Raw genomic sequence first — 18,689 nt, 5'->3', positions numbered from 1 at the left:
AAAACAACAAAACTTGACTTCAAATAGGGCAAAAAAGAAGAGACAGAAATCCACTTTATGCCATCTGATTTTCCATACTATGTTTTTGAAAATATAAAAGAAAAGATTAATAGAAATTAATTTAAGCTCTAAGTTTATGCCATCTCTAGAAGGTACAGATGCCCAGTCCTCCTCTGAATGTAAGCATTAAAACAAGGGAAATCTCTTAAACAGGCATTATTGTCACCTGTTTATCCTGATCTTTGCACCAAAGGTGTAGCGCTCCATGGAAAGCATGAGCCAGAATCATTGATCCATCCGGACTCATCTGGCAGCCATAGAATCCCAGAGTGTTTCCACCTACTTCCCCTACGCGCACCTGGTTTTAAAGAGGACAGAAAAGTATTGATCAAACAACAGAATCATCTTTTTAACACAATACAAAACAAGAAGTTAGCTGGAAAAAAACATTTGGAAACTAGGTCAAAGCTGTAACATTATGGTTGAAAAATATTTAAAAATGGGGGGAACTGACAAATAGGACATCTTTTTTAAAAGCTGTTATTTATTATTTAACATCTGCTCTTCCACTATGTACAGTACAGCACGATTTAAGGGGGATAATTTGTTTAGCCCAACCTTTTGAACGATGACATTTATAGAAAACGAGGGATAAGAATGAAGAAAAGCTTCTCCAGTATGGTTTCAGTCTCTTAAAATCTCATTAACCAAGAGTTCTTAATGGTGGACAGAAGTGAGGAGGGGAATTAAAAAGAGGGCAAATAAGATTAAGCTGACAAATCTGATGAGAAATTAAACAAAATGGGACTCATTAGACTTGAATAAGCCCGTGCTTTCCTCCAAACAAAAATAGATTTGTCTAGTAAATAATGAAAGCAATTTAACCAAAGCACATTACATGAAACAACTAATCATGAGAAACGTCACAGCTTTATATCCCTGGCAGTAATGCACAAAGCGATTTGGATCTCTGACCCAGTCCTCAGACTGAAAGTACAAAACCTTCATCAGGGCTGAACTGCCACTGAAAAGCTAGTTCACTTAAAAAAAAAGACAAGTAATGACTTTAGTAACAAGGAGAACAATAACAAAACATAAAAAGGACTATTTTAGGATTATAATGACCCCTTAAATTATAAATTTGCTGTGCTTTTCTTCATGCAAACAGTTACGGAACCAGTTTTGTGGAATTTAACTGACAACTTGGGGCAGAGAGCATTTTATGATTTAAGTAGAGACAGCAGATAGGCTGACAACCTTTCATTGAGCTTCTTCTAAACTTCCTAAAGCTCCTGCAAAGACCCAAAAATGGTACCTAGGGATGATTTAAAACAGGCTGTAAGGAAAATGACTTTTTCAAGGTCATCAACAAGGCTGAATTTGATATCCCGACTCTACACCTCTCACTAGTGGGAACCTGCTGGATAACAGGACAATACTTAAAAAAAACTGAGAAATTGTAATCACCGTCACATCAGGAATAACATGTAGTGAGTGATGTGATGGTGTCTGGATGGTGCTGAATACAGAAATGGATGCACTCAAGTGAGGTGCATCTCTCCTTACACTGCCTTCAAAGTTAATGCATTAGTTTGACAGCGTAAACGCAATGTGTCCAGAGATAGCTACTGACCTAATGTGACACTCCTCAAGAAGCAGAGTTACTTGGATGCCTCAGAAAAAGGCAGCATTATCTAAACCCCTGCTGCTGTTGGCTGATCTAAAGAGATTAAAGTGGAAAAACTGTAGATATGGAATCCTATTTAGCTCAAAAAATGTGTTCTCTTACAAAGTGACATATGGGTATCGATACGTGGACATCAGGAAGATATATGGCTAAATTAATATCTCTATAGCAGGGGTGCCCAACCTTTTTTAAACCAAGATCTACTTTTGAAGTTGAAGGCATGCCGAGATCTACCAAGCCAAGCACAAGGGATGGGCAGTAGTTGTTTTTTATTTGCACAGGGGGAGAATATACAGTAAGTCCAACAAACGAGGAAATGATTAATTGTCAAAAAATAGGTTGCAAAAGCAGAACTTAACAATCTCATAAGAACTTCACACCATATCTCTCTCACTCACTCACTCACTAAATCTATAGAAAAGAGCAGTCAAGATATCCAGACAAAGGCTGTGCAGTCAAAAAATCTAAATACACCAATTGATACACACACACAGTCCAGTAGAGAGAAAACAAAAAAACGTTAGAATTGTACATTTACAGTCATATGTTTATATCACTGTTTATATACATTTATTTTTTTTTTACTACTTTTCATTTTCATTTTGCATTGGCAGAGAAACTGGCAGATGGATTAAAATTCAACAGGAAAACAGATAAAAATAGGAAAATACTCGTGATCAATGATTTGATTACTGTTTTTTAAAATGTTTTTTTTTTTTTTTTTTGTCATAGCTATAAATAGGTCTACATTGCAAAACTTCTCGCGATCGACTGAAACTCCGCCCGCGATCGACTGGTAGACCGCGATCGACTGATTGGGCACCCCTGGGTTAGAGTATAGAGCTTGGAATCCTGAGATTCTAAGTTCGAGCCCAACTCCCACAGAATGCCACTCTGGGTCTCTGAGCAAAGACCCTTAACCCCACACTGCTCTTCAAGGGGATGGGTTAAATTCAGAGAGTTAATATAATTGCGCTGTACATGTGACAGTTTAATAACAATAAAACACTGGAATTGGAACAGCTAAACAATCAAGTGAAAGATTATCTATTATAATTAATTCATTTTATATATATATTTATTAGGGCAGAAACAATTAATTGGATTATTTGTGATTAATCAATTATTGAAGTGATCGTCAACTAATTTAGTAATCGATTAATTGCTAACTGGAGCGTAGAGACTCTAAAACATGCCTTTAGCTGAGAGAGAAACCCGCTTTGAGCAGCAATTACACAAAATTGTTAAAAAAGAAAAATATGTAAACATTTTGCATTTAAGCTACAAATTGTTTTAGTCTGTGAATGTGCTATATCAAATAGAGCTCGATACCCAAGTGGAAAGGTTTTAGTTTTATTTCGCAAAAAGCCTTCTTTGAGGAACCTTTGGCTGATTATTAATTGATTTATTTCAATATATATATATGCATGCGCATGTGTGTGTGTGTGTGTGTGTGTGTGTACATACACATAAAGACCTTAGTTTACTGTGTCTACTCATCCCCAGAAAAAGAGAAAAAGTGGAGGAAAATAATGGATACTGTGAGAGGCCTGGTCTTTGACACCACGAGGCTGAATACCCTGAACCATTAGGAATAAAACCAATAAAAATCTTTATGGCCCTTAAACCTTAACAGGTTCATTGAGCCCAAAGGAAAAATAGATTTATACAGAGGACTGGACCACCGAGAAATAGTGCACAATTCCCTTTGCCTCGAAACCAAATATAGATAGGCAATATCTACTCAATCTTTAATTAGCCCGGGTCTTCTATCATGAATTTTCACTCACGGGAATTATAAGAGCTGCATATTTTGAAATTAAATTTTTTTACTGACGCAAAAAGAAGCACACAAACTAGATGCCAAAGAGTCAATTATCCAGGCTTCTCAGTGGTCATCAGTGACCTTCTAAATAATGCCTGAAAGGATGCCGGACCGCAGCGGAACAAATGGCAGCGATAACGGCATGTCTTTACATTGAATGGCCTGATCCTTTAGCGAGGGAGATTAAAGAAGACAGAAGGGGAGGAGAGGCAGCCTGGGAGAGACATAAATGGTGAGATTGAGAGGAAGAGATACAACATTAAGCAGATTGATTTTAAAATTCTGCACAGAAGAGCAGGCTATAAATCATGAAAAGAAACACACAGGGGCTAAATGCTGTCGTCTGTCATGATCAGAAGGGGAACAATATGGATTCACGGCCTACGCTGGACAGTGGTGATGCTGAAGAGGAATATGACAAGGACAGAAAAGACTAGACAATATGTATCATTCCTAGAGAGAAACTAAGAAAATGAAATGGGATCAACCAAGCAAAATAACTGAACGTGTTACGTATCGGGAGAAGGCCTTCCAATGCAACTCTTTGGCTTTTATGAAGCGCAATACAAAAAAGGACTGATTTCTTGGACAAATAATAAGACTGTAAATCTGATTAGCATTTACAGACAATGGAGAAAACATGGAAGATCTAACAAAATTACTCAGAGAACCCAAATCACAGGTAACCCACTGCAGGCCCCACTGGCCTCAGCAAAGGTCGGTGTTCAAGGTACAATCAGTGTTGTGCCTGAACGCGTTCATTGAACGAAAGTTCATGAATTCATTCATATTTTGGGCGAACGTGAACTGAACGTACTGCATTACTGCCTGATGAACGTTATTGTGAACTCGTTCATTCTGGTGTCTGTGAACGGCACGCTCTCTCAGTTCAGCTCCGTTCAATAGGTTGCCAAATTTCTATAGAGCCCTCCAGGCGAAACCCCGGCTAAATCACACCGTAAACAGGCCTTAATATGTAGCGGGAAAAACACCCAATCTGGCAACACCAGCTACCAGTGTCGTAGCCTACAGCCGCATGCATCATCAAAACAAAATGCAGCATGGAAGCCACAGCAGCATGGAGGCTACCGTGGATGCGACAAAGCAGCAGTATTATCACTTAAAACAGTTTTATGACCAGGTGGTCGGTGAGGATGATGGCAACAATCTTACATTTCTCTGCAAACTTTGCCCGCCGGCTTTCAGTAAAAAAATCCGCACTTAAACCTGCCTGGTATCATTTTCCAGGATTCCAGTATTCCTTTTTAGTATGTACTGAAATGGGATTTCAGATGGAAAAAAATTATTAAAATTAAAAAAACATTTGCACCTTAAAGACTACTTTCCTGTTTTTCTTTTAATAATTCCTCATAAAAAAAGACCATTCAAGCAGCACATTTTTCCTGATGTTTTTGAGAATATACTGTAGGGGTGAAAGCTGCAGCTGCTACTAGTGAGAAGTAAATGGACCTCAATGCTAATGTAAACCCTGGTTGGATAAGGATTCCAAACTGGATATGAAGATGAAATCTGATGCACAGTTTCAGTGTTACAACTGATAAAATAATTGCTGTCTGTGGTTCTACAGTAGGCTATGGTTCAATTGAGCAATATATGAAAAAAAAAAAAAAAAGAACTATGAACTAGTTCATTTTTTGGAACTGTGAACTTAGTTAAAAATTTTGAATTATGAACTATGAACTGAACTAGTTCCTTTTAAAATGTGTGTACTGAACTTTTAACTAGTTCACATAGAAAGAGAACTTTCCCCAACACTGGGTACAATAATAGCAAAAAGACATCTATAGAACAGTCCCAAGGGGAAAAAAAGTTGGAAGTTGTGTAACACTTTACATATAGTACGAAACTAACAGAATTTCAGAAACAACCACCTTAGATTAAAGAAAAGCTTCTCCACAGCATCATAGCATTATGAAAAAACACAAGGAGGTGCAGCTGAGTGGGGAGTTTTTATTAAGCCTAAATTATATTATCAATAATCAGGTGTTTCCATTTTTGATGAATATTTGTATTTTATTTCAGTTTTGTTTTGGTTTTTTTTAGAACCAAATCCGAGGAGTGTGTAACTTGACTTCTAAGTAATCTAGGACATTTCTGCCTTTGTAAATTCTCAGTCATACGCGTCATGGCAACTACTAAACAGCATAAGTAGTGGAAGGTAAGAACATTTCTTCTCAGTTTTGTTTTAAAGATGTTTTGCCAACTATTTAAAAAAAATATAAAAAAAACTTATTAAAAAAGGACTGATTGTATTTTCCATGTATTCATATTATTTATAAGGAAGTATAAGTACACTGCAAAAAAACTGAAATCTAAATAAGTAATTTTTAGTTAACATGAGTGCATTTGTTCTTGAAACGAGGAGGTGAGACACTCTGCCAATTTAACAATACAATTTACATTTAAAAATAAAAAAACAACGAAATTGTCTTATTTCTAGTGTATATTATCTAATTATCTTATTTTAAGAATAGAAACTCTCATTCCATTGGCAAATCATCATTTACCTGCTCAACTTAAAGACACCTACACTTATTTTTATACTGAACAACCTGTACATTTTTTTTGTTTTTACATGATTTTGACCGATAACATAACTGCTTAATAAAAAATTGTTAGTGTTGCACTGAATCATTTTCTTTTCACCAATGGGTTACAGAAACTTCAAACAAAAGTAGATTGAATTGGATTAATCCAATCAGCTTGTTTATTTTCGAGGTTTTAGTTGCAGGCTGATTTCACTCCCATTTTTACTTTGGTGCGATGCTTTTGTCAGTGTTGTACTAACTTTATAGATCTGTATGTGATCACAACAAGAGTCATTCATGTATGTACATTTATGTGAATATATTTTTTTTTATGTATGCTTGTATGTATATATGTATACATATTTGTTTTGTCATTTCCTCTTTTGGCTCCGATAGAAATAATAAAAATATATATATGATAAAAAAAAGACTTGTGAAAAGTTTCTATCAATGAAAACCAGCTGAATTCTTTGAGTCATTAGGTTGCAGGAACACTCCTCCTCCCAGAGGAGGTTGCATCAATGGTAAATATTCAGAAAGACATTTTTTGGCTGAAGTCAAACCAGTTGGGACATTCTTACCAAAAAGCTTAATTTTTTTTCATGCATTTTGTTTTGCAGATTTTCAATCTTCACCAGATGTGTAGAGTGTGTAAAAATCTGATATCCTATGAAGCTGTGGTTCTCTGGTGCTCCTCCACAGACGATCTTGGTCGGTTTGCAGTGATGTTTGGGTTTTCTATTATCAGAGGATGAATTATTCAAAGCTTTTTTTAGTATCCTATAACCAAATCCTACTTCAACCTTTCTATAAGTTGTTAACATGACTGATGACGTTTTTGATGTTTTTTATGCAATATGCTATTTTTGTTTCATGGATAATATCGGTTCTTTGAAATCAAAGTAATATATATATACACCCTGAAGTTAGAAGTGAAATTAAATATTCAGTTATTCAATCAGTTATTATATTATGGCAGAGTTGTTTTAATGTAAATTTTTAGTTATTTGGTCTTGGAATCATTTTTTTTAATCTAAGGTAATGCTAAAAAAAAAGGTTATCAGTTAAACACAAACTAAATTTCCCTCTAGACGTTTTGGTGGCTCCCTGTGGTCAGTCGTAGATGTTAATTACCAGCGTCTCTGTGGCAAGATGTTTTTTCCCACAGCGGTAGCCTCTGACCGCCCCACTGCTAATCCCGCTGTCCTTCAGAACCCACCAATTACTCTAATCAGCGTGCTGATGCGAAGCACTTCTCTGTAGAATCGGCTAATTAAGACAAACATGGCTGGTCATTTAGACCCATAGTAAGTGCCACGCCCAAAAACTTTGTTCTTGTTGCGGTCGAGGACCTTCAACTATAGTATAGCATTAAACAGACATTCAAACTTAATTTATAAAGTCTAAAGTAGAATCGCTTTCTTTTTAGGGTTTTGTTATTGTGAATACCTGAAAGAGGAATCATAACACAAAGGTTATTCAACATCTGAATTTTTTTTTTTTTTTTTTTTTTTTTCCATTTTAGAATAAAAGCTCAAAAAATAAAAGATTCTCTATACCAGACTTCTCTTATTCTGCTGCTGGTTTCCTCCCTCTCCTATACTGATCGGTCTATTTTAGTGGTCCTGAGAAGAACATGATCATCTCGAGGGCTTCAGGCCCTAATCATAAACTTTCTGAGAAAGGAAACTAATCTTTGTAGCTAATCACCGTGAAAATAAAACCATGGGATCAAAGGTGCAAAAAAGAAGCAGATCAAGTGCTGAAACCTCATCAGCCTGGAGTGCAATCACACACTGGGTCTCTGTTCACTCGGATATGTGTGTTTATCTGAAATGACGCACGCCAGGATATCTGCATATGTGAACAAGTCTTTGATTTTTATTTTGGACCAACGTTTGAGCAAGAGGCCGTACGGCATCCTAAACCACCTGAGAACATAATGTATTTTGGAACAATAACAACAACAACAAAAAAAGAAAAAAGGTGTGGAGCAGATGGGGAGAGAATTGCTCTTTTCTCCTCCCAATCCACACTTGTGTTAAATTGAGCTTCCACTCTGGCACGGCCTGAGCTGCTGGGAGCACAAAGAGAGGAAGTTTCCAACGAAATAAGATGGTACAAATACAAAGAGAGAAAGAAAGGATGGAAAAGCCGCAGAGGAGAACAAGTTTGAACGGCTTTGCTTGGGGAATAAAATTAAATGAAAGATTCTGGGAAAAGCCAACTACTGACATTCAGTAAAAATTCTAGTATGAATCACTAATTAATATTTTTTCATGATGAACAAAAAAAGAGAAAAATTGATAAAAGAAGAGAAGAAAGGATTAAAAGAATGAAAGACAAATGGAGGCAAGAAAACAAGAAAAAAAGGCATTCAGATCGCATTGAAAAAATATTTGGAGATACTGTTTGAGTCTGCACTGCTGTCTTTTTTCAAACTTATTTAGAAAGTAAAATCAACTTCCATCATATGCATACTTTTCCCACCTGAGGAGGAACATTAAAGGTATAGTGGAGGATGTTATTTTTCTGGGTGGATCATCAAAATAAGTGGTCCCTTCTAATTGTCAATCATTCTGGTGATATGTTTACGTAAAGCCGGGCGTACACTGTGCGATTTTTTTCAGTCGTTGCACGCAGCTACTGCTCACAGTGTACGACTAATCGCAGGGTTTAGTCTAAAGTGTGAGTTAACAGCTCACGATATAAGTTCGGCCCGACGCTCTCGTGCGATCTGCCTGCTCACACTGTACGACAAAAAAATCACATCGGACTCAGCTCCGCAGTGAGATGGAGCTGTTCTGACACGTCTATCTGGAAGCCAAACAAATAGAAGGGGAATATTAAGCTCAGTAGAATGAAACGCACTGCTTTGGGAATTTGTGCAACGTATTTAGCAAAAAGACATGGCTGAGCAAACATGGCTACTACGGTCTGTCAATTTTACAGACAGAACTGCATTTCACTAATTACATCCCTGCCATGCTGCTGTGTTTACAGAAGAATACGTGTTTGCGCATGCACCCTGAGCGATTTGCCCACAACGGTCGGGAGAAAAATCAAACATGTTTGATTTTCTACCGGCCTCGCGATTCCTGATCGGGAGGTGGTACTGAGAGCCTGATCGCCGCTCGTAACCCCCTGTGCACTACGCACGATCAGGCTGAAAGTCAGCCTGATCGAAAGATTCTCAAACGACTGGAAAATCGCCTCCAAAATCGCACATCGTAGGCCGGGCTTAAGACCGTCCTACGTGCTCGTCCCCATTTTCACTTACTGGTGGTGAGTCTGACATAGTAGAAAAATTTAAGATCTTCTTTTGGAAAGCAAGCTTCTAGAGCAATGCAAACAGCAACTTTTAAACAAAGCTTGCAAAAGGAGAAATGGGCTCCTGCATTCTCTCGCAAACTTGTTAATAGGCGTTCCTTCTCTGGATACAGGGTTGTGCATGTGCATTTCTTTTTAGTGGAGAGTGCGGGTCTTTTGAAAAACCTTCCACAATAGATTTAACTACAATTTCTGGCTTTGCACAACATTTGAGAAACTTTTTTCAGATGTAAGAAACTATTAATCAAACCCAATCTGAAGCATCCTTCTTTCCCCTCTCTGGCACAGAACAACTCAGACATCACAATCGTCGGCTCCAATCGAAATTAATTCTGCCCAAGAAAACGATATCACTCAACTGTAACGAAGAAGCAAAACAATCAATAAATCAATGGCTTAATCTTTTAACAAGCTGCTGAACATTTAAAAAAGCTCTCAGCAACCCTTTAGAGATAATTTAATCCAGCTCAATAAAGTCTGGTCTCCTTCCCTGCAATTCATTGAGAGTGGATTCCTCTCCTTCCAGCTTTGCTGGCTTTGAACTTTTCAACCCGATTATTGTAGAAAACCAGTTAATCGACAGTATTAGTTTTTTATCCACCTTTGACTAAAACCTCTCCTCTTATGTGAATAATTTCTAAAGTTGTATATATTGAAGAATTTCTTTTTCCATGTATTTTTAAAATAAATATATGAGCAACAGAAGCCTCTCACCACCTTCTCTTTCTTCCATGGATTTGGGAAATATGCTGTAAAAGAAGGGGTGGGAGAGCGAAAGAGTGAAACATCTGAGAAGACGACATCATCTTTCCAACACTCAGCGGTGTACCAGTCAGTTCCTCTTCATCACTGTCTGACAGTGATCCTGAGAGTGGGAACTAAGATAGTAGAAAGAACGCAGGAGAGGTAGATTCTGGGCAGAGGAGCGACTGACACAAGGCTGGCTCTATAACTAGACCCTGTATGCCCCATGCAGGCTGCAGAGAATGATGGATTAATGTGTGTGTGTGTCTGCATAGACCATCACACTCAAATCAACACCGACCTGCTCCACCCAGACTCCAGATCCTTCCTCAGGAGCCCAGATGATCATGGTTTTGTCCATGGAGGCTGAAAGCAGAACAACAGGCTGATGCCACTCACCACCTGCAGGGGGAGACAAAGGGAAACTCAGACCCCTATAGTTTAAATGTTTACAGCTAATCTTCAATGGTAGACTCTAGCCAGTGATTTGCAAAGATATTCACAAGCCACATGTTTTAACTACAAAAATTAAGATGTTTTTATCCAATAAAAGTCATCTAGTCTGCTAATAATTCTGTGCTGCTGTCTGTTAGAAATGTTACAATACATGGTTTACTGAGCACAGATTATGCAAAAAAGCATAATGTTAACATAATCTTGGAATATTTAGGATTCAACAACTTGCAAAAGGTTTTCCTACAAGTTAATGATTAATATGCTGAATATTTGAGGATAAAACAGGATTGAGTTTTATTTGTCTACGTTAAAGCGCAATAAAAAAATTATTTCGGTTCAGGAGGGGCTAATCCATGACTGAAAATTAAACAAAAATGTTACACGAGTCAATTTTAACAAATACCATAGTTCTAATGTGGCAAATTAGATAAGAATGGCATAATGGCAGTAAATGCCATAAACTCAAAGTAACCATTTCTCTGAAATATTTTTCACAAATCTGGCTTAATCTGTGACATTCAACACTTCCCCTTGGCTTAAATAATCCATCCCACCAAGCTGGTGTGGCATATGAAGATGCTGATCAGACACCATTATTACTACACAGGTGTGCCAGGCTGGCCACAGTAAAACACCGCTCTGAAATGTGGCGTTTCATCACAGCACAATGCCACAGATATCACAAGTTTTGAGGGAGCTTGCAGTTATGCTGACTGCAGGTATGTTGCCCATTCATTTAATCTTCATCCCTCGACCAGAAACCTTCTCCAAAGGTATTTCAGATAAATTGACAGAACATCCAGGCCTCATAATCATAGGCTATGTGTAAGCAATCCAAACCCAACATGTTCACCTCCAAGATCGTCTGAGACCATCTGAACTCTCAGAAACCATCTCAGGGATGCTAGATGCTAGTCGCCCTCACCGGGTCTCCAACTGACTGCAGTTTGTCATTGTAATTTGGACAGATTGGAAAACATTTCAGGGAATGGTTATTTTTTGTATACAGAAAATGTTTCAGATCTTTAAGTTCAACTTATAAAAATGGGAGCGTTAGCAAAAAGTGTTGGATTAATATTTTTGTTAAGTGTAAAATACTTTTTAGAAAATATATATTTCTTTCAACAATTGCAAAGTGATGCTTTCAAATTTCATATCAGATAAACGTATGCAGAAATCCTTAGAAAAGGAAAAAAATAAAAAATAAATCAGACTACCTTTAAAGACAGGAGGCTGCCAGCTGACCCCATAAACCCAGTTCTCATGTCCTGCCAGAACTGTCTCAAGAGACACAGCAAACTGTGAAACCATTCCTGTAAACAAAAAAAACATATCAGTATCATCAACCAAACATGTCCTGGTAGCAAATCAAATATCAGCATATACTGTCCTGACTACAGTGAGCATGAAAGCCTTCCCCATTAGAATGATCTCTCCGCATTTGGTTAATTAACGTCATTTTTTGTAATCATGCCTGGCTGGCCCACTCACCTCTGTCCTTCACTTCCAAAACGTCCTCTTTCATTTTGATGACGGAGTGATCATCTTCTGTGATGGTGTCTGTGCCAGATTTGGCACAGAGCCTCCATACTCTGATGAGAGAGTCCTGTGAACAGCTGGCTAATAACAGCTCGTCCCCTGAATGAGACACAGAGAGAGAAAACCTGAAAATACTCTCTCTTCTGCAGACCTCAAAGTTACCAGGTTTGTTTTTATATGAACTCAAATTCTATTGGAAAGGACAACACTATGCAACACATAAAATACTGCCTTTGTAACTAGTCATATATAAATACATCAGTATATTGGGGGGGGGGGGGGGGGGGGGGGGGATCGCTCCACATCTGCATCTTCAGAATATAGTAGGCTCAGCTATACTGTGTCAGAATGTGAACAAGTGAACTTTTTAACCATTATTTTTATAAATTATAAATCTTTAAATGGATTTAGATGTTATTGATCATTTTAAATTGCTAATAAAATTTCCATTTATCTTTACTGACTATCAATAAGCATCCTACTGTCATCCAAACAAATCAATATAATCTCCCATCATGGTAAAAATGGTGATTTACATCCCTATTTGTTATGTGTATCAGATGAAGGGGATGATAAAGAAAATTATTTCCAACTTCCAAACAATAGAGTATTGTGAAATTTATAATTCAGGTCTATTAGTATTAGACATTTACAGGTTGGCCTTATATTACCCAAAATACACCTGACATGTTTTATATGGGTCTGTTTAAAGTGAGCTCAGCATAGTTATATTAATCCCTAAATATGACAAAGAATTCTTACAACTTCACCTCCGCCCTAATAAAAGTGGTCTTTTGCCAATTTTACCCTATTTCACATAAAAATCACCTGCCTATATAGTTGGTAAATGCATTGCCTTTTTATTTCCTCTGTATCCAAGTTAAATATTACCTCCTATTTCCAAACACTGTTGTTCATAGTCACAGTTTGTAACGAGCTTCATGCTTCACCTTCTTTTACCACTACTGAAATAAATGAAAGTATGGAACAAACTCAGTAAGGAATTAAAGCAATGTCCAACCATGAGCATGTCTAGCAAAAGAATCAAACTGATTTTCTTAAAAGCGATTTATATGGAAGAAGGGTGGTGAACATTAACAGGTACTCTTAGTCTCTGTGCATACTTTTGTTATGGTTGGGGGTCATATCTAGCCTGGGTGCCATTCCGAACTTAGTCCCGCCCACAAAGTTTGAGGTTGGGGAAGTTCGGTCTGGCTCTGCTCCATAGTAGCGCCAGTATTATCGCCCACTGTCAGGCGATCCAATCAAATTGTCAGGGCGGGCTTTATACGATGATGGACAGATGATCAAGAGTAACGTAATCAACCACGTGACCAATGCGCGCTTGGGTGACAACAACAATGGCTGCCGCTGGAGAGTTTAGGTGAGTAGATTCTGCTATTAGGTCTGTTCTAGAAGATATCGACAGCAAATTAATTTTAAAAGAGGAACAGAGAAACGCGATCAAGTCTCATCTTCTTATTATAGGCGTGCAACTGCACGCTTTGATTTTTGTGGACAACAACTATGCGTCGCTTAACAAACGTCAGGCACTCCGTTGCTCTTATTGGTTGTAGGTCTATCCAATTGAGTGCAGAGGCATTTTTTTTCCTGGTTCGTTAGAAACACGCCCCATAATCACAGCTCTATGGAGCAGCATCAGACTCATATTCTGACTAGAATTGAGTCGGACTACGTGAGGCTAGGTCATATCAGTTATGGGTATGTTATGGGTAATTGAATAAATATGTGTAAGGACATGTAAGGTGTATATCTTTATATGTACATACATAACTAATTCACTCAATGGATCAATTAAAGTAGTACAAACTCATAAGTTAAATTGGAAATGGGAAGATTGTTGGTGTTAAGAACTAAAGATAGGAGAAGAGGTATGATTAAAGGTACAGTGGAGGATTTTCACAAATTTTTGAATAGACCCGCCCTATTAACTTCTAAAAAAAAGAAAAAATGCACATGCAAAACCCTTTACACACTCCCAAGACAGAACCCATATTGAACGTATGCACGAGTCTATTTCTACTCCTTTTATGACATTTCTCTGCATGCAAGCTCTGTCAAAAAGTTGCTGTTTGCATCGCTTGTAAAAACTTGCTTTCCAAAAGAAGATTTAAAATTTTTCCACTATGTCAGTCTCACCATCGTTAAGTGAAAATGGGGATGAGCACGTAGGAGGGCCTTACATAAACCTATCACCAGAATGATTGACAATTAGGAGGACCACTTATTTTTATGATCCACCCGGAAAAAGAACATCCTCCACTATACCTTTAAACCTTCACTTCTTTTTACCCACTTTTACATAAGCAATATATTAAAGATAAAAGGTAACTGTACATATATATTATTTATTGTATGTAGTGTTTGTATGTATTAAACTTGGAAATTTATTAGATTAAAGTAGAATAAAGTTATCAATTTATTCATTAAGTTATAAAACATTACGAAACAACTCTTCCTGTAGGTATGTGGAATAAAGTGTTGTACCATGTACCTATACTGTCACGAACAAAGAGCAGAACTATTAACAAATTTTTGGTCTTAAGTTTGAATTCTTATCATAGTATTCTTAATTTCCCCATTTCTAATGAGAACTACACAATTTTATTCTTCCTCTGGCAAATAAACTAATTTAAATTAACCATTAAGAATTTAAACAGATTTAAGAAATTAAATGGCTTATTTTCAATCAAATACATCAAAATACAGATTAAGTTTTTATTCTGTTCATAAAGTATTCTATATATTTAATCTTTTCTCTAAGTTGCATTAATAGCAACAGATTTGTTCAGTTAAATTTTAAAGTCATGGACAGGAGGCGGTCTAATTAAAGAAATGACATGATAATTCAGCTTAAGTAAAGATAACGACTTCACTGGTAATGTTAAACAAAAAGGGAATTACCCTGTATTTTCTGCTTATAATTATCATCATACTCTAAGGTATATCTGAAGATTTGAAACAGCTGCTCCATCCGGGATCAATGAGAGGTTAGCATCTAACAGAGTTGTAGCCAGTAAGGCAGCAGGACAACAAGCCCACACACAGACAGGTGGCAGACAAAGCACATGCTGATTTTCTGCTGCAAGGCCCTGTCTTTATACATAATGCATGTCAGCTATTTTCTCTGGAGACTAGGCCAGCTTTATTCCAGCCAAAGACCAAAAGACATTATGATAATGTTGTAAATTCCTCAGTTGCTATACAGAAAGATGCCAAGCCGTAAATCAAGTCAATCAAAGCACTAACACGTTGATGAAGACACAAACCATTATTTGTTATGGTTTCTGCCTGAAGGTCTGCCAAAGCGGCATGGAGTGGTGACAAGGGAAATAATGTTTACTCCTAATTGGCTTTAAATGACTGAAAAAGCAACCCCCCCCCACATGCTAGAGCTACTGTTTGTGACATTAAGCTATTTTATTTGGCCCAGCCAAAAGGTTTGAAGAAGTAGCTGAAACCTACCTACAAACTGAGTTCTTTCTTTTCATCCCATCTACACCCATATATGTCCTCATAATCTGTGCATACTTGATTTAAAGCTGCTGTAGGATGTTTAAAGAAAACAAGGGACTTGATATAAAATTTAAAGAACTCCTCCCCTGGTTCTCTGCTGCTCTGCTGTAGCGCAGCACTGACTAATAACACTTGTGGGGGACAGGCATCCATGCTTTAGACTGGTGCACAGATGCAGTACTGGTACACTGGCACTTTTGAGCTTGCTTGAATGATGGTAGTGGCTGCGGGTGGAGAGGGGTCTGAACAAGATTGTGATGAACACAGCTAAGATATCCTTTTAGCGTTCCTTCTGACCATGAATGAGTTGTTCTGCATTGACCACTGAAAGAAGACACAGGACTTTGATTCTTTACAGCCAAATACTTGCTTCATATGTAACAGTCAGGACATAATTACAGTTTTAGTTAATATGGTAAACATTTTTTTTTTCCTATAGCACCTTTAACATATGAAATTTATCCAACTTTAGCATAAATTTTGGCCCTAATATAGGGGGGGGGGGACAGAAGATACTAATTTCCATTCAAGTCATGGTGCAAACAGAGCGGCGGGAGATTCCCATGCAGACGGTAGCTGCAGTGCTCAAAGGTTTCATAATCAATTTGGCAACTCGTAGTGCTGGCCAGCCCATAGGGGATATGATGAGGTTGTAGCCTTCCTTCGAGGTCAGTGGAGTCACTAGATTTTAAAATCACCAAGTGACCGAGATAAAATATGTATGAGGCAACAAGCCTAAGGATGAGCTGCACCTTCTCTTCTAATAACATTTCTGTCATGAAAACCACTATCCTGCTGAAGTAAGGACAGTGCAACACAATGAATAAGAGAATTTTGTACTTTAACTAGCCAGCATTAATTCAAATAGTAGAAGACGTGAGGCTTGGAGGATGCAGATGACAATTAACTTATCCTCTCGGCTTTAATTAAATTTTTTTTATTTTAAAGCAATGACGTGGTCATATCTTAATGGAATAGACCAAATAACTCATTCTTTATCGAGAATTGCAGCTAAGAAAAGTGGTACTAAAATTCCAGCAATATAGAACTTCCTGATGCCTCACACTTGTAGGTTAGTGTAACAGCAGTTTTAATGCTTTTACATACTTTACTAGTGATGATGTATATTTCAATAATATTTATTTATTTATTTAACCTTTATTTTACCAGGAAGTCCCTTGAGATAAAATCTCTTTTTCGAGGGAGACCTATAAACATATAAACCTCTTAAAAATTACTAATTTTCCTTTTAACATGCTTGTGAGGAAACAGTAAACTGACTCCAAGTTTCTAACACGTTGATTGCTCTTAAAAACTAACCTGTACATGCCCATTTAACGCCACGAATCCAGTCTTCATGTCCTGGCAGTGACATTGTTCTCTGGAGCTGAAATAAAGCAGATTCAGCGATTAGCTTCAAACTTTACGAACTCAGATTCAGTAATCAGCAAAGGAAGGATGACCAAGCTAACTCTGAGGGCATAGTGACTCAAGCTCACCTGACCGCTCTCCTGCACGTATAGGTGCACCCGAGAATCATCACCCCCACAGGCAAGTATGGGAACTTCAAACATAAAGGAAAAACATTTGAAAAGCACAGGTTTATACTGATATCAGAATCCAAGATTTCATTAGCAGAAGAGAAGCACAGCATCAACAAGTGAGCAGAACTACAGCTGATACTGAGATGAATGATATAAAAGGAACAAATGAGTGTGCAACTTAAAGGATGTTGAAGGAGCAGCTAATGCTTACCTCTGGTGCCTGGCAACAGAGCTAGAGACACATCCATCATGAAACCGCTCCCAAATGATACATTATGGAGGCACTCGGCTGAGGAGGACAGATCCACATGGAAACATTTCAGATGTGCTACAGTGACACTGTCAGTTAAAAACTGTGTTTTAAGACAATGATTGCAATGCTCCAGTGCTAAACAGAATATGCCTGTTTTAGACATTTAATATTTGATAAATACCAAAGATAATTTACAACTTTCTCCATTTGTTTTTAAAAAATTGCAAACAAAGAGATAACAGGAATCAGAGAATATCACAGCTTTCTTTTAATCAACCTAAAAACCTCCAGCTGAAACATGGCATATATATATATGTGTGTGTGTGCATATATCATGTGATGCATTGTTTCTTACCTTTCTTGTCACTGCAGAGCCACAACTTCACTGTAGAATCAGATGAAGCAGAAGCAATAAGCACCTCAGAGTCTTCTGTGTAGATAGCATCCACAGCGCTGACAGGACCAGTGTGGCCCTTACACTCCACTGCCTGGACAAACTGGGGAATTACACACACACAAAATGATTCAACTTTTCCATTATTTACTAAAAAGTATGCATCTTAAAAATACAGTTAATACTACAAAGGAAATGTCAAGCACTATATATTTTAAATCTAAAAACAGTCATCTGACACCAAGGTCAATTGTAATGGGAAGCATGTTACCGTCTCATCTTGAGCTTCCCAAAGGATGACCCTATTGTCGGAACCTCCTGAGACAACATGACACTCTGTTTCTGCAACAACAAACTCAACACAATTAGATTATTCTGGTTGTTTTAAAGAAGTACTTGTTTCATTTAAAAGACATCAGCAATAACCTTATAGAAACAATTATTGTTCATCAATCATGGACGGGTTTTGAGTTAATTTCAAATAAGCTGGAGTCCATTGTGCTATACCATCAATAAGAAATAAGCCTTTAACACAGTTAAGACTGTGAAAAACAAAGATATTTTGCAAAAATAACCCTGATTATCTATTAGCTTGTAAACCTTAAACAATGCGTTGAAACACCGTAATCAGGTCTGATTGGATTGCAACTATTGTACATTATTACATATGCAGGACCAGAGAACCTTGTACTTTTTACATGAATCAGAGGATTTATTATATATATATATATATGAATATATATATATATATATATATGAATATATATATATATATATATATGAATATATATATATATATATATATGAATATATATATATATATATATGAAT

The 18,689-nt window shown here is 37.2% G+C and overlaps 1 protein-coding gene across 1 annotated transcript in view; it reads right to left on the bottom strand.

Moving 5' to 3' along the window:
- The window catches only part of elp2 (elongator acetyltransferase complex subunit 2), a 43,012-nt gene that overhangs the window by 21,953 nt on the left and 2,370 nt on the right, over nt 1-18,689 (bottom strand). The window contains exons 3-11 of the mRNA XM_038288955.1: nt 18,130-18,200; nt 17,820-17,961; nt 17,423-17,500; nt 17,167-17,231; nt 16,988-17,054; nt 12,083-12,229; nt 11,809-11,904; nt 10,437-10,537; nt 227-358 (exon numbers count right to left, since the gene is read on the bottom strand). Of these exons, the coding sequence (XP_038144883.1) occupies nt 227-358; nt 10,437-10,537; nt 11,809-11,904; nt 12,083-12,229; nt 16,988-17,054; nt 17,167-17,231; nt 17,423-17,500; nt 17,820-17,961; nt 18,130-18,200 (899 nt within the window). The remainder of the gene's footprint in view (nt 1-226; nt 359-10,436; nt 10,538-11,808; nt 11,905-12,082; nt 12,230-16,987; nt 17,055-17,166; nt 17,232-17,422; nt 17,501-17,819; nt 17,962-18,129; nt 18,201-18,689) is intronic.

The sequence above is a fragment of the Cyprinodon tularosa genome, unplaced genomic scaffold (genome assembly GCF_016077235.1).
Source record: "Cyprinodon tularosa strain WSP-4 unplaced genomic scaffold, ASM1607723v1 ctg26, whole genome shotgun sequence".
Taxonomy (NCBI): domain Eukaryota; kingdom Metazoa; phylum Chordata; class Actinopteri; order Cyprinodontiformes; family Cyprinodontidae; genus Cyprinodon; species Cyprinodon tularosa.
Note: the sequence above shows the minus strand (reverse complement) of the source record. Positions and strands in the feature narration are given on the sequence as shown.